Source organism: Pyrgilauda ruficollis, unplaced genomic scaffold (assembly GCF_017590135.1).
Source record: "Pyrgilauda ruficollis isolate IOZ18807 unplaced genomic scaffold, ASM1759013v1 scaffold27, whole genome shotgun sequence".
NCBI lineage: Eukaryota > Metazoa > Chordata > Aves > Passeriformes > Passeridae > Pyrgilauda > Pyrgilauda ruficollis.
Window position 1 is genome coordinate 7,876,047 of NW_024524044.1, and position 22,531 is coordinate 7,898,577.

The window sequence follows — 22,531 nt, forward strand, 5'->3', positions numbered from 1 at the left end:
TGACTCCCAGCAGCTTGTAAAGAGACTCTTCATGATCAAAGGGTGCTTTGAGCTTTGAGCAAGGAGAGACAAGTATCCTTTCAGCAGGTGCTGGGAGAGGTGAGCTTAAGGGCCAGCCCAGCCTGAAGTTCCCAGAGAACCATTTTCTGCAGATGATGTGCAAAAGCCTTCTGCAAACCCTGCGGCTGAGAAGAGAATTTGTGTGCGGCAGCGGGGGGGAATGACACAGCACATCCCCAGCGCACACCAGAGCAGATACCCCCGCACATCCGGTACCAGCTCCCACGGGATGATGGTGCATCTCTGCAGGTCCCTTACTGAGGGGCCATCCACCAAGTAGAGGGGAGCTGGCATGGAAATTTATAATACTTCCTCTTTAGAAGTAAGGTTGACTAATTAACTAAATAGCTACAGATATGTGTAAATGGAAACAAATCTCTTTGTAAAAATGCAGCTCTAGATTGTAATTAGAAACTAATAAGTAATTTTTTCTTCTAATTTTAAAAGTGCATAAAACATAGATAATATCAAATTAAGTTTACAATGACTCCTGCAGTTTCAGTTGAGCAAACAAAGGAAGAAGCAGAAAATACAATACATATAGCAGGTCCAATGAAATTAAGAAAAAAATGCATGTAACACAGAGAGAGTGGAAAACTTAATTACAATTTCACAGATCTTGTATGTTACAGATGGAGGTATTTTCTAGCCTTAAGGATTCTATGATTCTATGATAATGCACAAAATATTACCAGAAATTAACATAAGTAATTTCAATTAAAAGAGACAATTTTTTTCAGAAGCACTACTTTTGAAAATACATGCTTCCCAGAATGAGATTGGACAGGTAAATGTGGAAAATTGCACAAAAATTATATAACTTTAGGATATACACAGCAAAATGGGCTGCAAAAATCTTTTGATAGTCATTTTTCTTATTCCTGCGAACTGCTCTTTTAGGATTCATTTAGTAATTAATTGCTGTCCTCACTAGATGATAATATTGCAACAGAAATCTACAGAATAAATTGTGCCAGTGCAAATGAGGCAGTGATTGGCAGGCCTTTCTTAATTATGGCAGTAGGTTTAGCACTTGTGTTAATCTGAAATTCATTAACATGTCTCCAGATACCACTAGTTAAATCCAGTTTGCCAACAGGCAGAGTCAGCTCTGAAATTAGTGCTTCAGAAAACCTTGTTTATTGCCTGATGTCCTCTGAAAAAAAATCACTGAGGTCAGGTTTCCTGACATATTGTTTGACTGGATTCCCAAAATAATTCCAGGGTATTGTCAAGAGACAATCCTGAACACACAAAACCTAGAATGAGGTTTGTGTCAAAATCACTTATCTACAAGTAAATCTCTTATTTCTTCAAACAGATTCTTAATTCCTCCTTTTATACTTTATTGATGTGCTTTTTCAGGCTATATTTTCATGATCAATAGTTATTCTATCCATATAGAAATCTCTGTAGACGAAACAGACAGAAATGCAAATAAGGATAAAAGCTACATAAATTTTTCAGAAATGGATCATGCCAAAAATCCTTGTGTCTTCCTTTGACAGACATTATTTACTTATTTACAAGGAAAGCCTGACAGATACAATCTCTCTGGATTTCAGAAATGTATTCCATAGGAGATGACTGATTAAAATTGAAAAGATGGGGATCAGAAACTGGACTGTAAAGTGGATCAAAAAGGAGATCAAATGGGTTGTGCTGAAAGTGTTCTGGTATTGGCAGGTTCCCTGTGCAGCTCTTCAGAGTCTATTTTGGAAAATGTTAGTGTTTTCACCAGTGAATATGCCCTCAAGGGGCAAAAAAATGCCTTTATGTTCTAAAGAAATGCAACAATAGCATTTATATGGATGGGATACACTGGTAACATGGAGTGAGATTAAACACCATATGGCAGAATTTGGGTAATCTTAGGACTGAGGCAGTAAAAATAAGATTATACGTGTATCCTGAGGCATTTACAGGCTAATAACAGGAACTTTGTTACGAGTACAGAGTGCTGGTGTTTCTAGAAACAAGAGAAAATGTGCAACAGTTCAGATAAGTCTCACACTAGAGTCCTGCCTTTCTCTTCAGTCTCTTTCTTCAGACAAATTAAGGATTTATAATCTACTTTTGTAATGTCATAAAATTATTTTTATCTCTAATATAATTACATTGGGATACACTATATTATGCAAACTTTTCTCCAGTCTTATTGCGTAGACCTTCCTTATTAGAATGCCAGAGCACTAAATCTTGCAATGATTTTATATAGATCTCCTCAGATCCCTGGATAGGCCATCATATAAAGCCAAGAAAGACAAGCTGTCATTAAACATTTTAATTAATCTCTTCTAAATCTAGCATCCAGCTTTCTGTACACATTGTCATTCTTATTTCTTTTTCACTCATATACCAAATGATTTTACACATATTTCTTAGAATATGCTGCATTTTTTTCTTGGAAATGCTTGGTCATTTTGCACTGTGTGGAGAGATGCTGTAAAGATGGAACGGGTGAATGCTACAGAACAATGAATTATATAATTCATTTCCCCATCTCATTTCTCTAGCCATGATTATCAAAGTTCCTCCCTTTCTTAGCAAAAGAAAATTGACAAATGACAACTGAAAAATAACATTATCTCTTTGGGCTCCCCAGAGCCCCCAGAATCAAACAGAAGATTCCTCTACCACACTCAGTCCTTTTCCCCAGGTAACTTCTCCAGTGTGCTTAAGTTCCAAATAATAAATAGCTTTGTAAGTACTGTTGCTTGCTCCTAAGCATTTCTTTTTTGTTTCTTTAATGTTCTGTTCCCCATCTTTGTCAACCCCTGTCACTTACTGTCAGAATTACTTTTCTAAGTGTATTACAGACACACAAATGTCTGCATTTACATCTTTTTTATCCACCAATTCTTCCCACCAGTTTTGGTAGGTTTTTTATAACCAATTTTATTTTTATTTTTCCTAAACTGTTTTTTTCATCTTCCTTTCCCTTTGTAAGCTTTGCAAATGGCAGACTATTTTCAGTTTTAAAGGTGTTTTCATACTGGTATAATTTAAAGTCTTGTTTCACAGGATGCATTTAAACAATCTTCTTCAAGATTAATTTTGTCTGTAAGGAGATTTTAGCACTTGATTATGTCTTAATTAGTCTTTACAATCTCTGTGCATGTGCGGAAGGATTCCATGTGGATTGCTTTTCCTTTGCTTTTAAAGCAGACATAAATAATAGTCTAATTTTATTAATATATAATTTATGGTTATTATTACTGCATTTGTTACTGATCATTAGATTAATATCTCTCTGCAAATAGTGTTATGATATTTCTTTTGCATACATTCTAAGTTCCTGCCATTTCTTTTTTTATTTGGCAGACATCTTTCAGGTGATTTAAAATAAAAACTCATCACTTTATTCCTAGCTTCTATCCTTCAGCTCATTTTTTCTCCAAAAAATCAGAATAATATTGCAGTCCTTTCACCTGTTTTTGTAAATAAATAACTCACAGAGTTTCACAGATTTTCTCTGTTGTCATTAGAGGCATCTATACAGAGAAATTCATCTGGCATATTTTAGAGAATTAAATGATGAGGCAAACCATGCCCCACTAAATGACTTTCTCGCCGTTCACTCTAAAAGCTCTGTAATCAACTAGCTCATGTGTAGACAGCTGCACTCATCACATCTAATGAGAAACAAATTGAATTCTATTCCTATACTGTTTGGCTATTTGAATAGCTAAAGCCTCCATGCTCCTGTATTATTCAATTTCTGTACTTGTCCCCTCTTCCACGTTATCTAGTTGCATGACACACAAAAAATAAGGCAAACCTAGTACATCACAGTGGTTTTGCTATGACCTTTCACAGCACTAAGAAAAACTGCACCTTTTATCACCTACATCATCATGTCTCTGTACTGTTTCTGTTATTTCTCATGGAGAAAAACAACAAAAAAAAGCAATAAGTAGTTCTTGTCTCTAATCTATGTACTGTTCAATATTTGTAGTGTGTCAATCTACTGAAGCTATAAGCCCTTCTGTTTTTCTGTGCCTAACCTTATTACTTTCCATTTCCTAGCAACAAATCATATGGTGCAGGCACAGGTTTTTGACCCTGTTCTATAGGAATCATGTTCATTTTTTCTCACCCTCAGTGCTTTTTCCACAGACTTCTATTATTGTCAGGTTTCGTCATCCTTCAACACTTCTCTACTCAGAAACCCTATTGTTATATATCTGTCCAGCAATTCATACCAAGATGTGTGCTCATACCTATTTAATACTTCATTAGAAAGCATTATCAAGTCAGGACCATAAAGATCAAAGATTTACATTTTCAGAATTTTTTTTCATTGATCTGGTTGTTATTGATTCTGACAGAGGGATCTCTGGGGGAAGACAAAGAAGCAATTGTATCAGTATCAAGGAAGAAAATCTAAGAGAATCTATAGACATCTTTACAACTTTGAAAGTGCCAGAAGGACATACAAAACCAAGAAAATAAAGGTAGACACATCTGTGTTAATTTTTCATGTATGATCCTTAATAAAAGATCTGTGTGTTATCTTGGAAGAAACTGAACCCCATAAGAATTATTCCCTTTTTTGATCACCTCCCATTTAGCCACTGTACATCAACATTTACAAGGTCTGTGTTATCACAGACTCCAAGGACTTCACAATCTCAAAATCATCTATATAAAACAGAATAATATTTTTACAAGACAAGGAACAACAGGAAGAGCCAGGCTCCAGATGACATTTTTAGTGACCAAGATCTGAATTGAATTTAATTATCTAAGAATTGTCCATGTGGCACCAATTTGCATCTCTAAGTTACTGAAGTACAGGTATTTACACTTCCCTTTTAAGAGACTCCTTAGCCCAGTCAGTGAGACACACAGCTTCTTCTTCACCCACATTGCAGCTTGGATCCAAGAGGGAGAGGCACACTTATTTTTTGCCTATTTCTCTGCTCTGAGTTGTCCCCTCTGGACAGAAATCAAGAGAAATGCAGCTACAAACTCATAGGGATCCTGGATGCTGAGGGAGGCAGCTCAGCTCTGCTGTCATGGCAGTACCTTGGCACAAGGGAGCCCTGCCCAAACACAGCAGTCAGTTGTGTCCATGTATGATGCAATAATTCACTAAAGCACTATATGTAAACCACACTTTATGCCTTCATATTTGCTGTGCAAATTGATGTATGCATTAGGAACTTGAATTAACAACTTGGGCTTAGGAACATCTGCTTGAACATTACTTTCTTTATTTCACACATTGCTCAGAATTTTCTGTTTCACTATACAAGGTTTAGAAGAACTCACTCATTAAAACAAGAAACTTATTAAAACCATGTGCGTTTTATGCCCGGGGAAGAAAGAAACATTGCCTAAGCACATTGTGCATAAACAATATCCCTTGCTGGTAAAACAGTGGAAGTGACAAACAGAAAAAATTATCAGAGTTTAAGCTGCAATTAGTCCATGCATAAAGGAGGATCAATACAACAATTTGTAACTATCAAAAGCTGGAGCCTTTAAAAGCCAGCTGGCTTGGCAGAAACCTTCCCGCAGTGGCTGTATGTCAATATAAGGATTATTTTCAAGCACCCTTAGTTGTTTTTCTCTAACATGATAAGCAGTGGACTCTAATATCCTGAGGCTTTCTCTTCAGATATCTGGGTAGGACTTGGAGAGCCACACCAGAGACTGCACTGAACAAGCCTTTCAAGTTTGCACAGTCTGGCATGTTTTGAGGAGTCTAACTGCCCTGTAGCTGCATATCCTGCATGCAGATGATGACTTGAGGTTCTATATGTCATTTTTTGCCTTCCCTTGAAATGCATAATAATAATTCCAAAAAAGTGGGACACAGCTACCATAACTGGCCATATTATGAGTTGCAACTTGATGCTACCCAGGGATATATTTATAAAATGTGATAATGTGTGACACAGGAGCACTGCCAATACATTTCTGACTCTGAAATCAGGATCAAGCCATATTGGAGCAAGTCCAGGGTAGTCCTCGGGTAGTTGAAGAATTACACAGGGAAATCAAACATTGATCCAGCTGGAGTTCAGGGTGAGCAATAATCTATCTTCTGTGATTGTATCTGTTTTCTTGACCTTACAGTGAAAAGAAAGAAATCTATTACTTAGGTCTCCATAAGATACAGAATTTTGCATTTTTTCTCATTTTAAAAAGTTTGATGAGTATATGTATGGCAAACCTTGAGAAAAATGAAATTCTGAGCAGGCAGCAGAGTACAGTGCATGGGTGATATACAGTTACCTCCTTTCCACCAAGTCTGTACAAACTCTATCCTCTGCCTGCCACAAGTAAGCACAAACTCTCTTGTCCTACAAGTGAAAAACATACAGCTTCCAGGGAAATATTCCCTTAGTGAATGTCAAGGATTATCTTTTACTGTGTGTCTTAGGGTGATTTTATGATGTTTGTATCCCCAGTTGTCTGTTTTGCTTATGCTACATATTGAGTTTCATGCTTTTAAGATTAGATTGGAGAGCGAAAGGGTGGAGCAGGAAAAGCAGTGGAATATTTTTGCAGCTGTATTCTAAAACATAGAGATAAGTGTTTCAACTCTCTCTCTCTCAGTGCATGTTGTCTTCAGCACAGACAGCAGGAAAGAGCTCTCCTTTGCTTTTAGCTATTTTTTTTTTTTTAGCTAGCTGAGGCAGAAGAGTTTCCCAGAATGTGGCTTTTCTTCTTCCTGGAACTGCTTGTCCCTGCTCTGGACTGAAAACCCAGGAAAAAAAAGGGATCTCACGCCAGTGGCACAGCGTGGCCAGGGCGCGGCATTTCCAGCGCGGGAGGGACTGATAGGACACTGAGCAAGCTGAGCTGCAGCCCACAGAAAAGACCCTCTCTCTGAACTTGCCATCTCTTCAGAACAATGAGAAGTTCCATTGTTTAATATTATTCATTTTCTCATGTTTGGGAATACTTTTTTAAATAAACAGTTTTTTCTACTTCTCCCATAGGAGATTTACCACTCAAACCAGTTGCGGGCAGGGCCACTTCAATCTGCCTTCTCGAGGGACCCCTTTAGAAATTCCCTCCCTAAATTTGCCCTAAACCACAACAAAGACACTGTGCTGCTCTTCTACTCCTGAAAATAAACATATGTGGCAGAGAGCACATCTATCATCTCAAGACATTTTGTATTCCTCAGACAGCTCAGGTAACCTCTGTGTTTTTAGGATGCTTTCCAAACTCTTAGGAACTATCTTCCAGTATAGAGCAAGTACAACACCCAAACTCAAAGACACATCTAAGTGACTAGATGATACCCACAGTAAAAATAAATAATTTTAAATCCAAATTTTTTATCTATCTGTTTGCTTGCCAGTTGACGTGGATTTTGGGTTTACTTATCTTTTTAAGAGTCCTTTAGAGCTTGTTAAGTAATGACTTTTCTATAGCTGATGTCCAGTATGGTTGACAAACACTGGTATTCCGGACCCAGTAAAACAAACATTAAATTTTCTATCTAATATAGTATGGTTGAAGCTTTATAAACCTAGTGCTGCTAAACATAATATTTCTGAGATTTTCTGGTTAGAATATAGACTTCTTCCTTTTTTCAACTAAACAATGAACAGATAAAACTTAACACCCACTTTTCAAGAAATATTTGTGCAAACTGATGATGTTGCTCCATTTCAGAATGTAAAATAAAAAGGGTGAGTCAATTCAATTCAGTTAAATACTCATGATCTTACAGCATTCAGGTTGGCTCATTGGGTTTTAATTCTTCCAAGCATTGTAAACTTCTGAACAGCAGTAACTAGAATAAACTTCTGACTGCAATGATATTTGAATGGGATTATTCTTGTAGTACAAGATCACAGATTAAAGATAAAATTATTGCAATCATCCTCTAAGAACATTTTTCCTTGATTAATTTAACCTGAATATATAAATTTTCTACTTCTTTATAATTTGTTATATTGTTAAATTCTAGTTACAAATTTCTTGAGCAACTCCAAATCCTTCTTCACTTTAAGTTAAAACATGTGGGAAAATGTTACAAGGAGATATGTAGTCAGCATATACCTAGAATTGTGAATACAAAAGAGTACTCAGGAACAGACATTTTTTGTCCAATCTCTTCAACATAAAACATAATATGCCATGTTGACAAAATTATGGGATACCCTAATCCTCAGAAATAATAAGAAATACTTCCTTTGCTGGGTTAGAGAAGCTCCTAAGATACACTGTCTTCCACATACTTAATATTTCATACTATTAGATATTCTTTAACCAGCCATTGAGAAAACCTCTGACTCACAGCTGACTGCAGAAAACACAGATGCGGATGAGCGTCTATGGTGCCTAAACGCAAATGGACAGGTTGTCTCTGGTAGCCTTGAGAGGTACCAGCCTTTCCCAGTTATATGAAGAACAAGACACTTACACTGGAATTCACCAGCTACTGAAATGGGGAAACCAATTGGCCTGTATGGGATGAACTGAATCCTGTCTCTTTCCTCTTGAACACTTTGCTCAGTCTCCTCAGATTCTCCCCAGTTTTGCTGAAGGTCACATCTGGTAATAGAGTCTAACACATCTAACTTGCTCTTGAATCCAGTTCTTCTTTGATTATGCACCTGAACTTGATTGATTACTGCTGAGTACATCTCCCTAGAGCAGAAAAAACTAAACAGTGTCATCTGATGATGCCAGTATTAACTTTAAAATTATTCTCTCTACACTGTAATTCCTATGCTACAGTATTTAGCCTAAATTATTTCAGTGCCATTCCTTTTAATATAAAGAAATTTTATTTTTCTCTTTATATTAGAATGTAAGATTTATCAAGATAATTTCACTGACAGTGATTCTCCAAAATAATTACTCTATTTTTGGAGTTTATAATTTATAGACCATTACTAGATTGCTTAGATCATATAGATAGATCGCTTTTTACATAAATGATTTATAAATGCAACTTCTTTATACTATCAAATGCCATCAAAAAAACTTTTTCTTTTTTTTCTTCTATATTCTCTCTAATGTGTCTTATTTCATTTTTAAGTAAATGTTGTAAGAAAATAAAAAGGCTTATATTATTCAGTTACAGAGGTATTAAAACCAATCTATTTCACCTCACATCTGTCCTGATGGCTTGCAGAACAGCTGTATTACCAAACAGGTCATAAATCAACAAGTGGGGAAAATTAGAAATTTGTACAAACATTCTCATTTGATTTGATAGATTTAGGAAGAGATTTTAAATTTAAATATTCAAGTTAGGAAGCTTTCCAAGGTATTGTTTTCCTCAAAACATGTGTCAGGCCTTCTTCCTGTTAATAAAGGTAAGGATATCAGAAGGGCTTAAAAATGCTACAGAACTGAAACTGTATTGTTTCTATCACAGACTAAAAGGTAAAAAAAAAACATAATTTCTTTGCATGCAGATACATTTTTGCTTGGAATGACAAGGGTTAATTTGTTCAGCCTCTTTGCTATAGCTTGAGTTTTTCACTTGATCATAGTAGAAAGGATATATCTGGATATCTGTACCTATCAGGAGATGCAAATCAATTTTCATTGAGTAATGAGAGTAAATCCTTTATCACTTTCCCTAACATATTAATTATTAAAATACCTTATGAATTAGACCTTGTTTCTCAAAACAGAATTGACCTCAGTCAAGTTCTGCATCATGAATTTTGTATGTGGAGCATATATATTGCTCAATTAATCAGTACTTAAGATCTGTACATAAGCAAAAGCACAGCTATAAATTGAATTTGCTTTTAGGTTCTACATTCTAATTTCACACCAATAATTTTCTTAATCACTGATTTTAATCACATGGATTCGTGGTGCACCTCAGAATCACAGCAGCTCCAAGCTCTGCTTGCTGAGCCTGCTTACATTATGGCCTTACATTACTTAAATCCATTAAGAGTGATTCCGATCACTCTGCAATTTTGGTTTCTTGTACAGCCACCTGGATTAATTCCATTAAAATAATTAGCATGCCAAAGCAGAATTAATTTGAAATCATTCCCTGTTAATTCCCAATAATAAGTTAACACTGGTAACAACTCTTTAATTTATTTAACATAAAGGCTCAAGAAATTGGACATCAGGATTCTTTGTTACAAGTGGTGTGCCCTAGTTCCCAATGCATTTGCAAACCAAGTCAGACGCCTGTGAAACTATGACAAAAGTACACGAAAAGAATTTTGAATTGAATTTTATGAATTCAGGTCTATGTTTCTTTAAGGTTTAGCCATGTTTTCAAACACTTCTCTGTACTACCAAGATTTCTAAAAAATTTACATAGAATTATGACATGCAATGTAGGTATGACAGAAAAAACATCACAGATCTTAATAAAACTCCAGCAGACATTCCCCCTGCTACTCCCACTTCTGCAACTGAAAGCTGTATCTATGTTTTTAACACAGTACAGATTAGTGAAACTAGATTTGCCACCACAGTGAGTCCTAGCAAGGTCAGCAGCATTCTGCCCTTCCCAACTCATTGTTAATCTTATTTATTCATATCTGATCTATTCATCTGCTATTATCTCACATTATACTTAGATAGTTTTTCGACCCTATCAGAATAGGGTACCAGTAGCATCCTCTGATCCTAAGTGTTTCTGACAATAAGAAGTTCTAAATTATGAGCTGCCTGTAAGAACTCATAACTTGCAAAAAAATGCAAGACATGACCAATTTAAACTATTTTTAAAAGGTTTTTTTTTTTTGCTCTATAGGTAGCTGTAGACTTGAGAGGAGGAATTTTAAAAACCTGAGTGAGGAGTATAGCACCAGTACATTTTAAGGGGGACGTTTAGTTCTATTGTGCTTAATGCCTCAAAAAACGTCAAAACTTATCAGCCTGAAAGTGCACCATTTTAAAGCTTCTGTTTTAATGATAAATAATGATTTGAGAATGCAAATTTTGTACTCTGTAAAAGAATAGAGAGGTGTCAGCTTTCTTGAAGAAAACATTTAAAACAGTCTGAGCTGAATATTAAGCCAAGAGAGTTTTGCATAGATTGATGTCTTAGCAACTTCAAAAGATAGCAGAAGAAGATTAATTTTGTAAACAGCTGATTCCACAATAATGATTCTCTAGAGGGTTCAAAATTCTTTATGAAAAATCTCATTCTTCTGGAGTTTCTTTAAATGTTCTGTATAGATGTTATCTTCTCAAAAAAAAATATTACAATGTAGAATGATCATTAATTTTTATTTTAGTTGACACCTTATTTTGAATTAGCCTGCTAGCTTCTGTTCTTTTATTCTCATTCTCTGGTATTATTCTGCCCTTTCAGGATGAATTTTTTTGATAATCCCTTTTTAAATGGGGTTAATGCTGCAGTGTGTCTCTGTGTGTTCAGCCAAAATTAATCTTTCCTCAAAGGCATTAAATTAACATATCTAAAAAACAAATAACAGCAAGGCTTTCTCGTCCACTCAGACTATGAAATTAGTTCTGGAAGAATAAAGTCAGACATTGTAAAGCGGGGTTAGGTGATAGTATTTTTCTTTCTTTCAAGTCCCGAAAATGTTATAGAATCACAGCAAGACTGAGGTGGGCAGGGAGCTTTGGAAATCACCTAGTTCAACCCCTCTTCTTAGAGCAGGCTCAGCTAGAGGAGGCTGCCTGTGTCCAGCCAGGTTTTGAGTGTCTCCAAGAATGGAGATTCCACACCTTTTTTTAAGCAGCCTGTTCCAGTCTTATTGTAGATTTGTCACAAAATGTGAGAAAGCAACATATTTGCTGTACTTTGTCCAGAGAAAACCAAAGAAAGGGTTACACACTCAGAATATATTTCAAGTCTTTTCTTCACTAGCAGAGGGAAGTGATGTTGCAGTGACCTCCTGAAGAAGCAGACAACATTTACCTAAGTATTGATGGCAGAGGAGAGCCACTCTATAGCCACACCTATTCTCTGCTCCATTCTCTAATACCCCTGCTTGCATAAAAAAAGTCAAATTACCAAATATCCCTATTACTCCCCAGGAAAAATAGCCCACCAAAACAAATAAGTTGTCTCTCTTCAAGTATGTGAGTAGAGGTCAAGTGCTGCCCTTACCTTTTTAAGTTTAAAACTCACATTGTTATATCTGTAAATACATTTTGTTGCAGAGTTACATATGTTTTTGAAAGTTCTAAATTTTGTAAATGTAAATATGAATACAAATATATGACTAAAAGTAGGCAAAAAACAGCTACCCTGCACTGCCTATAAAGAGAGAGCTTGGGAGGAGAGAGAAACACACACAAGAGAGTTGGTGGGAAGAAAGAGAGTTTTATTCCCATCCAAGAAATAGCACTGTATCCATGCTGTAATTCTTTGCCTGGAAGGAAGTACAAAGATAAATCTTTTTCTTAAAATCAAAACAAAACCACCTTTGAAACACTTCCATCCACTGCAAATGCATGTTCAAGTCCTGTTCCTGTTAACTGATGAGCGCTTATGTTGAATTCAACAGAACACTTCTCATGAAGCACTCAGCACCTGCCAGAGTAAAAGCTCTTACAAAACACCTGCTTGTTTTGTAGACAGAATAATGAAGTTAAATAGAATGAGAACACTAGAGTAATGTGATGGGAGAGCATATTGAATCAGGCCACAATTACACTATTGTGCTTATCACCATTTATAAATCTAATTAACAGAAAAACTCTTCTCTTTACAAAACTTTAAATATGAAACATCAGTTTTGCATAAATATCTCATTTGGATACAAAAAGCGATAGCAAAAATCTTTCAAATGTGGCAACTTATTAAAAGAGTATCTTAAATTACAATATTCACTCTTTGCCTAGGAAAAAGATAAATAGGACCAAGAAACTTTAAAAAGTCGATCAAAGAATATATTCATTGACCAAAGAAACAGATGGGCTGGTTATGGTCTACTAAAAGTAACCATCAAGAACCCAAGGTACTAAGTATACTCTACCGCAAAACACTGCTTTTCTATTTTCATTTGAAAACACTTTAGATGTACACAGTAATAATCTGTACTAGTTACATGTTAAAAGTTTATTTTCCCACTAAATTAAATTAATTTTAAAATGCTCATTATAAATGAAAATTGAGTCTAGAGACCATACTTTCCTAGCTCTCCTGTGAAAAACACAGGCAAACAGGAATCACACTCAGCAGTAACTCACATCTTAAGTGCAAATAAATTTCTTCATTTCTATTACCAATCAAGTTCTCTCCGATTTAAAATCATTACGAACTATGAGATTTTCTCCATTTAGCATACAAGTGAAAGAATGTTTAAGCAGAAACAAATGTCTTATCAATCACATAATTTCAATGTGCACTGGTGGTTATGATCACCCTTCAATCATGAAGGTGTCATGGAGTATTACACAGATGAATCCCTCAGTGAAGCAAATCTTCATAATTTTTAAATTAAAATAAACTAAGTAAACAAAAATAAATGCTCTTCAAAGAGATTTCTTGCAATCAAAAGCAAATCAGTTACTCAAATAAACAGAAAAAAGTGTGTTTTCTCACCCTTGCAAATGCCCTCCATAAGACAGACAGAGGTCCTTCAGAATATAGATCACACTTTGTGAGGTACAAACCATGAATTTGAATGTGTCAGCATATTAACTGGACTTGAACCTACTCACTACTACATGAATGAAGAGGGATATACTGAATTGAGGTGAGAAGTTGGTTTAATATGCATAAGGGTAGGATCATCTGGAGAAATTAATACTGATGAAAAGGAAAAAAATGCCTGTCTCAAAAATGCCAGTTACTTCTTTATATATATATATATATATATATATATATATATATATATATATTTACTGTGAATATGATTATATATTGTAATTGACTACTTAGAGAGAATTCTGGAGGATTTTCCACCTCTGTAGCTATTTAAAACCTGGATGGGCATGGTCCTATACAACCTGATTATGCTGATCCTGAACTAGGCAGAGTGTTAGAGTAGGTGGAGGTCTTTGACAGCTTCAGATGAGCTGTGCTCCTCTGATTGCTAGGGTAGAAAAATGGTATCTTGAATGGCTAAGAAAGCCAGAGTTTTCCTTTCATTTATCGTTAACTTTTAATATCAGATATTATTACTGATTGAGGCTAGGATGCACATCAAAAGTGATGTACATCACATCACACAGCATTACTCTTTACTCCCAGCACAGAAGTTTTGTAGCCTGTGTAAAATATTCACCTCTGTCAGACACAGCAGTAGTGCTGCCCTGAAGAAAAAGAATTGTGGATTAATAGGAAAAGGCAAAGTCCTTAAGACCATCTTCTTATGCTTCTGAATGCAAGACTCAGAAAATAAAACGTTTGGGCATATAACCCACCCAAACAATTGGCACACTGGTACGTAATGTGGACTAGACTAGTACGGGGAATATTAAACATATCCCATAGGACAGGAAATTAACCTCAAATAAATGTTACTTTTTCTTCCTGCTTTTTTCCCCCTCTCTTTCAGTAAATCACTGTTTCAAAATCAAATACATTTTTCTTAGTGTCCAGAATGCTTTCATCTCCGTTTATTGCCGTACTTAGAGTCAGCAACAGAAATCGTGACAGGTTTTGATGAAATATAATTATCTAGGGAGTGAAAGCTTCCATATAAAAATGTACAGCTTATTTTATTATGCTAAACTTTCATGCTCACCAAATGAAAATAGATCACTTTGTGATTTAACAACACAGACCCAGAACAGAAAAACATCTACTGGAAATGTAGGTAATTATCACTGCAAACCTTACAATATGCTGCCTACCTTTTTCATCATCACAATATGTCCCATTTTCCAGCAACATTCTATGTTCCAGGTGTTCTTTAAAATCACTTAAGAATCATTTAGACTTTTAACTTTATATTCCTGGAGGCAGGGATTCCCTTTCCATGAAAATTGCATAGGAAGAAAAAACTGTGAACTATAACCAACATTTGTATCAACCAAGTGATCTGGTGTATTACCTAAAGCAAAAAAAGCTTCCACTCAGAAGTTAAATTGAAAATGACCTTGTGCTTTTTTCAAAACTGCATGCAGCTGAGGTCATTGGAATAAATTGTGATAGAGAGTGCTTCTCTGCATAGTTAGAAGGCATGTGTAGTACATGAATTACCACCAAGTAAGGAAAAAATCCCAACCAAAACGGAGCAAAGTACATAATTCCATTTCTTTGTAAAATAATGGCAAATATTGCCTATAATAGTTATGACTTCTAATGAAACAATTTAGGGTTTTGGCAATATTATTTCACCATCAAGTATGTGCTACACATTTTAAATCTACATTCATCAATTAATCCCGTTTGTTATTGACCTCTTCTGTTAACAGCATAAGCACCTGTAACTACATTTCCCCAGCAGCAGATCCCAGCTCCACAGAATATTATGCAGTGTTGTTTAAAAATAGATATTGTATTTGAGTTAAAGCTCATTAAAATACCAAGTCAAAAACAAATGGAAAAGAAGTTGGAACTGTTAGTGAGTGTTCTAATTGAAATTTAAATATGTAAAGTAAGTAATTACATCATCTGCTTATGTAGGAAATTATTAATTAATTTTAGAAGGACATTTTCAAAAGGGTATTTTTAAAATTCTTTCTCTTGCAAACACATAAGCAACCACTGTCAAATGATTTTTATTCTGTCAGTAAGATTGTATGAGTCCTCAATTTGTTTCCATAATAGCAGCTTTTCACTGGAATATTTTGATCGACAGATTCATATTTTTAACATCTGCCTCTTTTGGGAGCAGCTTAATGTTAGCATGAAAAATGTTAAGATGAAAAATACACTGGAGGTTTCAGAGCAGGTGGAAAAACTCACAGTTCTGATTAAATGAGAACTGCTTCTAATCCTGTTTTCCACTGTGCCTTGAAGTATCCTATATAAAGAATAAAACACCACTTGTCACTTATGGAACATTTAAAGAAGAGAGGGGCAAAAAAAGAGTACTTGTAACTTACCATTAAAATTTACTGCCCGGATATAGCTAAGTAGTTCTTTACCATCAGTTGTGCTCATCCTTGGGCACAGACCAATATATCCAGGACAGAGATCTTTATGCATGTTGTGCAGGGCATAGGCCATGGAATATACTGCATCAATGACAAACTGAACTTTTCCTTCTTGTTCATAGGCTGAATCTCTCGCAATTCTTTCTAAGCCTGTGGAAGAAAGAGAAAAGAGTTTACTTCTATTGGTGTGTGCACAAGTGTGTACCTGCATGAGCACTTGCATGCTGGAATGTAAATAATTACAGCTGGATTGACAGGTAAAGTCAGGATTCGTCTATCCATCATCTAAATAAACAAGACAAGGAAAAATATGGCCATCTGGTTTTGCCTCTGATCATTGTACACTCTGCCAGGTATGTAAACAGTATGTTGATTTCCGGGCTAGGAAAGAGGACAGAACATTTCATTACAAGAAAAAGATATGTAGACATATGTATTTCTACAACCCAGTAGAAAAATTCTCTTTCCACCTTATTGATTTTCATCCAAGAGCTGTTTATTGTCATTTATAGGACAGTTCTAGAGCAGCCTGCTGGTCTGTTTTAGATAAATTTAAGGTTACCTTGTTTTTTATCCCTGTCTATTGTTTGATAAACATTGTTTAAACATCTCAGGGAAAAAAGCTGAATGCTCGTCAAGAGATGTGACCATCTGTCTCCCTAGTGAAAACTGCTTATTCTACAACATTTTCCTGAATTTACTAGTGAATAATGCTTCATGTTGAGAACCATGTACTCCATGCTGTTTTCTACAGGGACATTTATCCTTTAGAGGGAGCACAGAACAAATCAATACATCATATAGTTTTTATTCTGCAGGATTGCCCAAATTCATCATCTATATCCAAGTACAAGGGAAGTTCTATCTTAATAGGTGATATTACTTCATGGAATTGTTAAATAGGAAGATCAGAAAAATTATATTTTAAGTAAAGAATCAAAATGAAATCCCATGTCCTATATAGAAATTCACATGCTGATTTTAAAGGCTCAAATCTTCACTTTTCAGGGAAAAAGTGATTGGCAAATCTTGTTGTGAAATTTGCACTGCTGAAATCTACTGTGAAATTCCTCTTGCCTCAGTGAACAGAACACACCCCAAGGTTATCTACCAGGTTATCAACTCATTCAATTTGCAAATAATCCAATCATATTATTTAATATTATATTGAAATGAGACAAAAGTTTATGCATAATTTAAAAAAAAAAAACACTATCTTTTTTTTTATTTTTTTATATCTAAGCACAGGATTTTATCAGTTCAAGGTATCAATTTTGCTGAGTCCAAATTTATAAAAGTACAATCTTTGTGCCTGAAAATATAGTGGACACGAGACCTTTCTTTAGAAAAAGTATGCAAGCATCTATGACAAGGGAAAAAAGCCAGGTAGCGTACCCAGAAACCTTTCTTCTTCTATTTGTCCACTGCACTTCAGTACCTCCATCTTGCACTACAGTAATAACATATGAACAAATCTGTAATCTGACAAGCAGTAGTGGTTTCTGCTTTAAACACCCCTGAGCACTGGAAGCGATAGATAGCCTTGAAAAATCATGGTGTGCTGTTATTTCTCCTCAGGGATTAGTAAAAAAAACATAAAATCACTATTTCTTGAAAAGCTAAAAACCATTTGAAGAGGAAGGCAGAGATCATTTTTGTGATTTGTACAAGTAGCTTTGCAGACACTTTTTAAGACATGTTCTCTAATGAATGACAAATAATTAATGAATAATGCAACTGTACTGCACATAAATAAACAGGAAAAATCTTTCCTTGAACATGCTGAAAATTACACAATTAGTTGCAGTGCATTGCCCAGACATAAAAGAGGACATGAAGGATGGAAAACATGAAGCTTAATTAGTTTACAAATTTACTGACTTATTTCATTTGGGAACTACCTTCCAACAGCAAATGATGGGTAGAGCTCACGCTCTCCACTTTAATTGCTGCTGCCTTGTTAAGACTCTGGGACAAGAGAAGGACAGAGTTTACAGAACTGCTGCAGGCACAGAGCAGTCAGTAACCTGGATGCACTCCCAGAGCTTCCACATTCTCTAAATAGGATGGTCAGGACAGGAGGAGTTAAAAGGAGATCCACTTTTTATTGCCAAGATAAATATAATTCCCATCACATAAATGGATATATGTATATGCTGAGGGGTGGGGACTTGGTGAAAAAAAGAGTGGAAATATTTTCTGTAATAAATTCTAAGCCACAAAACACTAAATGTTGCAAACGCTTAAGAAAGTATATTGTACTAAGTGCAGTTGGCAGACCCATGGTCTCACAGTGTCAAGAACTGCGATGAGAACTGGGCTCACCAGTTCCTGACCATCTCTTCCTGATCTCCAAAACAACAGAAATCCAGGGAAATGTGCTGTGGTGTTTTCTAGCAGGTCCTCCAAACCAGCTGTTGAAAAGTGTAAACCTGACATCAGCAGGATGTCAAGATTTTCTCCAACCAATGAAGAAAATGTGTAGATATAAGTACTAATGCTATCATCTTGGGCTTGAGAAGATCTAGGAGAGCAATGACTAGCCCAGGAAATGTCAGCTGCTCCTGGATCAATCTGCTGGAAACCTATTTTGGGAACAAGCCAAAGGAATGATCTCATAAAGCCTGTAAATGTGAAAGAGTTGCTACAGGTACTCTTGCAGGTCCTGAGCAAGAGTGACAAGCTGGACTGTTGCTGGAGGTATTGCCTCCATACCTGCACTTCATTTCCCCTTTTCAACCTGTATTTCTTATGCTGCAGAAATAAAAGTGTATCCTGCTCAGGATGGTGTAACTCAGCTATTGCATGGAAAGATAAGGAGCATAACAGTAGGAAGATGAGACATGGATTAACTGGATAGGGATGTGACTGGGGCTACTTGTCTGAGGGGGAAGAAGGTGAAGCAAGTGGTATTGTCAATTGCATGGGCGTGAATTGGGAATCAAGAGATTTCAGGGAACATAATCAAGATAAATTAGGCCTTACAAAAATAAACTAAAATGTATCTTCATTAAAAATTCGAGATCATGAAGTAAGTAAATAAAGATTAATGTAAGATAACCGAGGTAATGAATTCATACACTGTGATGATATCACCTATGAGAGAGGAACAAGTATCTTAAACAATCAAAAGTTAAGTTGCTGATCTCGCCAGAACAGCAATAATCTGGTGGGTGATAAATGTTGCATAATTCATCTAAGTTCTAGAAAACTTATTCTTAATGACAATCTTAAAGCACATGTTGAAATAATTTCTGTACACATATAAGTCCATGACAATAGGAAAACTTCACAGCCAAGTTCCTAGTAATTTTTCTCTTGAGAACATAAAAAAATCTAAATAAAGCAAGTGGATATACCTGTCTTGTAACTTGTGCATAGAGGAAAAACAATACCTTTTATTTTACGGCCCCATTTCTGAAAACCACTAGTTCTCCTAACATTTCAGAGCAATCCCATTCCTTCTGTCTCACAAATCTGTTTCCATTTAGTATTATTGAAAGCAATTTATGTAAATGCAGCCTACATTATCTCTCCTGATTATTTTGATATTTTTTAGATTCCATTCCATATATCTAGTAAAAATCTTAATTTATGTTACTTGAAAACAAAAGGCTGAAGTCAAGGATCTTGTACACAACAGCTGGTTAGAGCATCAAACTGGAACAATGTTGTTATGGTGCAGGGTTTGAGAAAGGTTTTGGGCACTAGAGAGCTTTGGGACACAGGAGAAGGGCTGCATAGTTTAGAAGAGTAGAGACAGGTATGAGGATGCAGTGTGAGTAGGAACAGTATCCTACTGAACAAAATATTAGACTGGAATGTCTTGTCCTTCATCCAGTGAGAACTATTTGCTTAGCAGTGACAAGAATCTCCTAACTGTGGATTTGTCACCAGCAAGGAAAGACCTTTATCTAGAGCCTGTATTCCCCCCTCCTGTTCACAATCCCACCAACTCTTTTGTGACCTTTTCCCGTCTCATAAGTGTTGGGAAACGTTTTATGGACTGTGTTTTGAACAAGGGGAGAAATCTTCCTGGGATAATGGTGGGGGAAAAAGTAATGTGGAAGAGGGGAGAAAAAAATGCAATGGTCTTAGAATGTTTTCATTCAAAAAGAACAGCTTTTATTCCATTTGCCTCTCTTTACCTGCCTTTTTTATATATGCTTGTGCAGAACTACTGCTCAAAGACAGTTGGAGCATCTCTGCAACAATTGAGGTATTTTTCCAAACTTCTGTTTTTACAAGTCTGGATTTTGGATATCTGGTAATATATTTTTATTTCATAGTTGCAATTTTTTTTTTTTTGTACTTACTGCTAAATTATTTATCCCCATTACTTGGCTCTCAAAACAGTGTTACTTAAGCTGCACTTGGAAGCAAAGAAAGTCAAAGACAAATATTGTGTTCAATTGATTGTTTCTGTGGGCCAATCCCAATCACAACTAAAACACAGCAATTTGTAAGTGGTCTCCCACTCTTCAGCTCAGGCATGATGATCTTCTATTTGTCAGAATTGGTTAGAACTCCCCACCTTTGCAGCAAGAGTTTTTTCCACAGAAAGCTGGCATCTGTAACTAAGCCATTTCAGCAGGCTCAGCAGGAAGCACCAGGAGCATATGTTGCTCCTATTGAAGTCTTCCTGACTATTCAGCTGTTTTCCTCACACATTATGGAGTTTGATCTCTCTGAACAAATAATGCAGATCATCATCTTCTGTTACTGAAACTTAAGGGCAATGATATATGTTTATGGTGGGGGAGCTGAGTTTTCTAATAGCTATATGGTAACAGTGATGCATGAGTTAGTTTGCAGAGAGCATCACAAAACCTGAGGCTTCTCCGTAATAGTGTGGTGTCAGTTTAGGAAGCAATTCAGAGACTAAGCCAAGGATTATATCAATTTTCTCAGCCATTCCAAAAAGAAAATTGAGAATGTAGAAGCAGAGACAGTGAAATGAAGCAGTTTAACTGTCTGCTGTTCTTCAGCAACTGATGGATGTGGATTTGTGATTTAGTGAATTGTAATTCACTAAACCACAAAAACCCTTGATGTAATTTTTTGGGGGTTATGCCTCTTTACACTGACTCACAAAAACCCCAACAATACAAAATAAAATAAAAAACCTACAAGACAACAAGACCAATTAGAAAAAGTCTGAGAAAAAACCTTTTCAATCTCTACAATTATATAGATATTTAAATGAATTTCCTATTCAGAAACTTCACATATTTTAAACACTTTTTAAATACAAAATAGCAAAAAAAATATTACACATTAAGTGAATATGGTCCAATAATTTTCATTTTAAAATCACCATAAATGAAAAACTAACTTTTCTTTTTGCTTCATCCTGTAACTGAAGCATTTAAAAAATTCTTGGCCTCCCCATAAACATTTTTCATTGGAAATATCATAATCTTTTTCCTGACTTTCACAGTAAATCAGACACATGTTTCAGAAAAACACTTTTAGCAACCGCACAGTAATATATACCAAAGTGGAATTAAAGCACTATCATAGTTATATTGGAGTGTTTTTCTCCTATCACTATATGTGACATTTACTAGTGTTTTCTCTTAGGAAAGCAAACTAAGGTTGCTAAAATAAGATTCTCAACTTTCTCATTTATGTACTTTAAGAGAGTCTCTAACAACAGTTTGAATGTTATTATCAGAGTGAAAAAATTTCCTTATCCTAATTAGCCCCTTAATATTGCTTAATTATAGCTTCTTGAAACAGTGTACAGAGTTGGGGAACACAGGCACTCAGAATTCTCACACATTTAAAAACAAGTCTGTTACATCTAGCAGCAACCGTGTTGCTGCTCTGTAAATTATCTTGCTGAGCCAAGATTTGCTATGATGACAATGTTTAGCTAAACACTAATGTCTGCATTAAAATAAGAAGGATACACCAAAGGATATGTTGTCTCCTTAGCCAACCACACCAAGAACCACACCATGCATTTAAAAGAAAATGCGTATAAAAGAATACAGTGGAAAAAGCAATATTCTTCTCAGGCACATGACTAGTCAGTGTCTATGGAATTGCCCAAGTTGGAACATAATATTTAGTAAGAACAGAGCTTGATTCTGGGCATAACATTTTCATAAGTTGTATTTCCTTGCTATAAACAGATTGTGACTTGGAAACTACAAAAGCAGAGATGTGGTTCACTGGTTCACTTTCTGACCACCATGTGTCTGACAACCTGAGAGCAGAAAACACCTGCAGAAAAAGAGAAAGACACCTTGGAAGTTTAAATTAAAGGGAGAAATACCATTTCATTACTAAGCAAGGATGCAGAGTAATAAATAAATCTGACATCACAACAGGTTTCATTAGATTTTGTCCAGCTTTCAAGCCAGAGAGCAAACCACAGCCAACTTTCACAAACATTTCTGTATAATATTTGCATGTATTCTGAGAGTTCCTTAAATATTTACATGGCCATTTAAATATCACTCATTCCCCTCTTGCT

The 22,531-nt window shown here is 35.7% G+C and overlaps 1 protein-coding gene across 1 annotated transcript in view; it reads right to left on the reverse strand.

Annotated features, from left to right (window-relative positions):
- Positions 1-22,531, reverse strand: part of GRM8 (glutamate metabotropic receptor 8) — a 309,985-nt gene that overhangs the window by 101,087 nt on the left and 186,367 nt on the right. Inside the window, exon 7 of the mRNA XM_041471487.1 lies at positions 15,997-16,197. Coding sequence (XP_041327421.1) covers positions 15,997-16,197 — 201 coding nt within the window. The remainder of the gene's footprint in view (positions 1-15,996; positions 16,198-22,531) is intronic.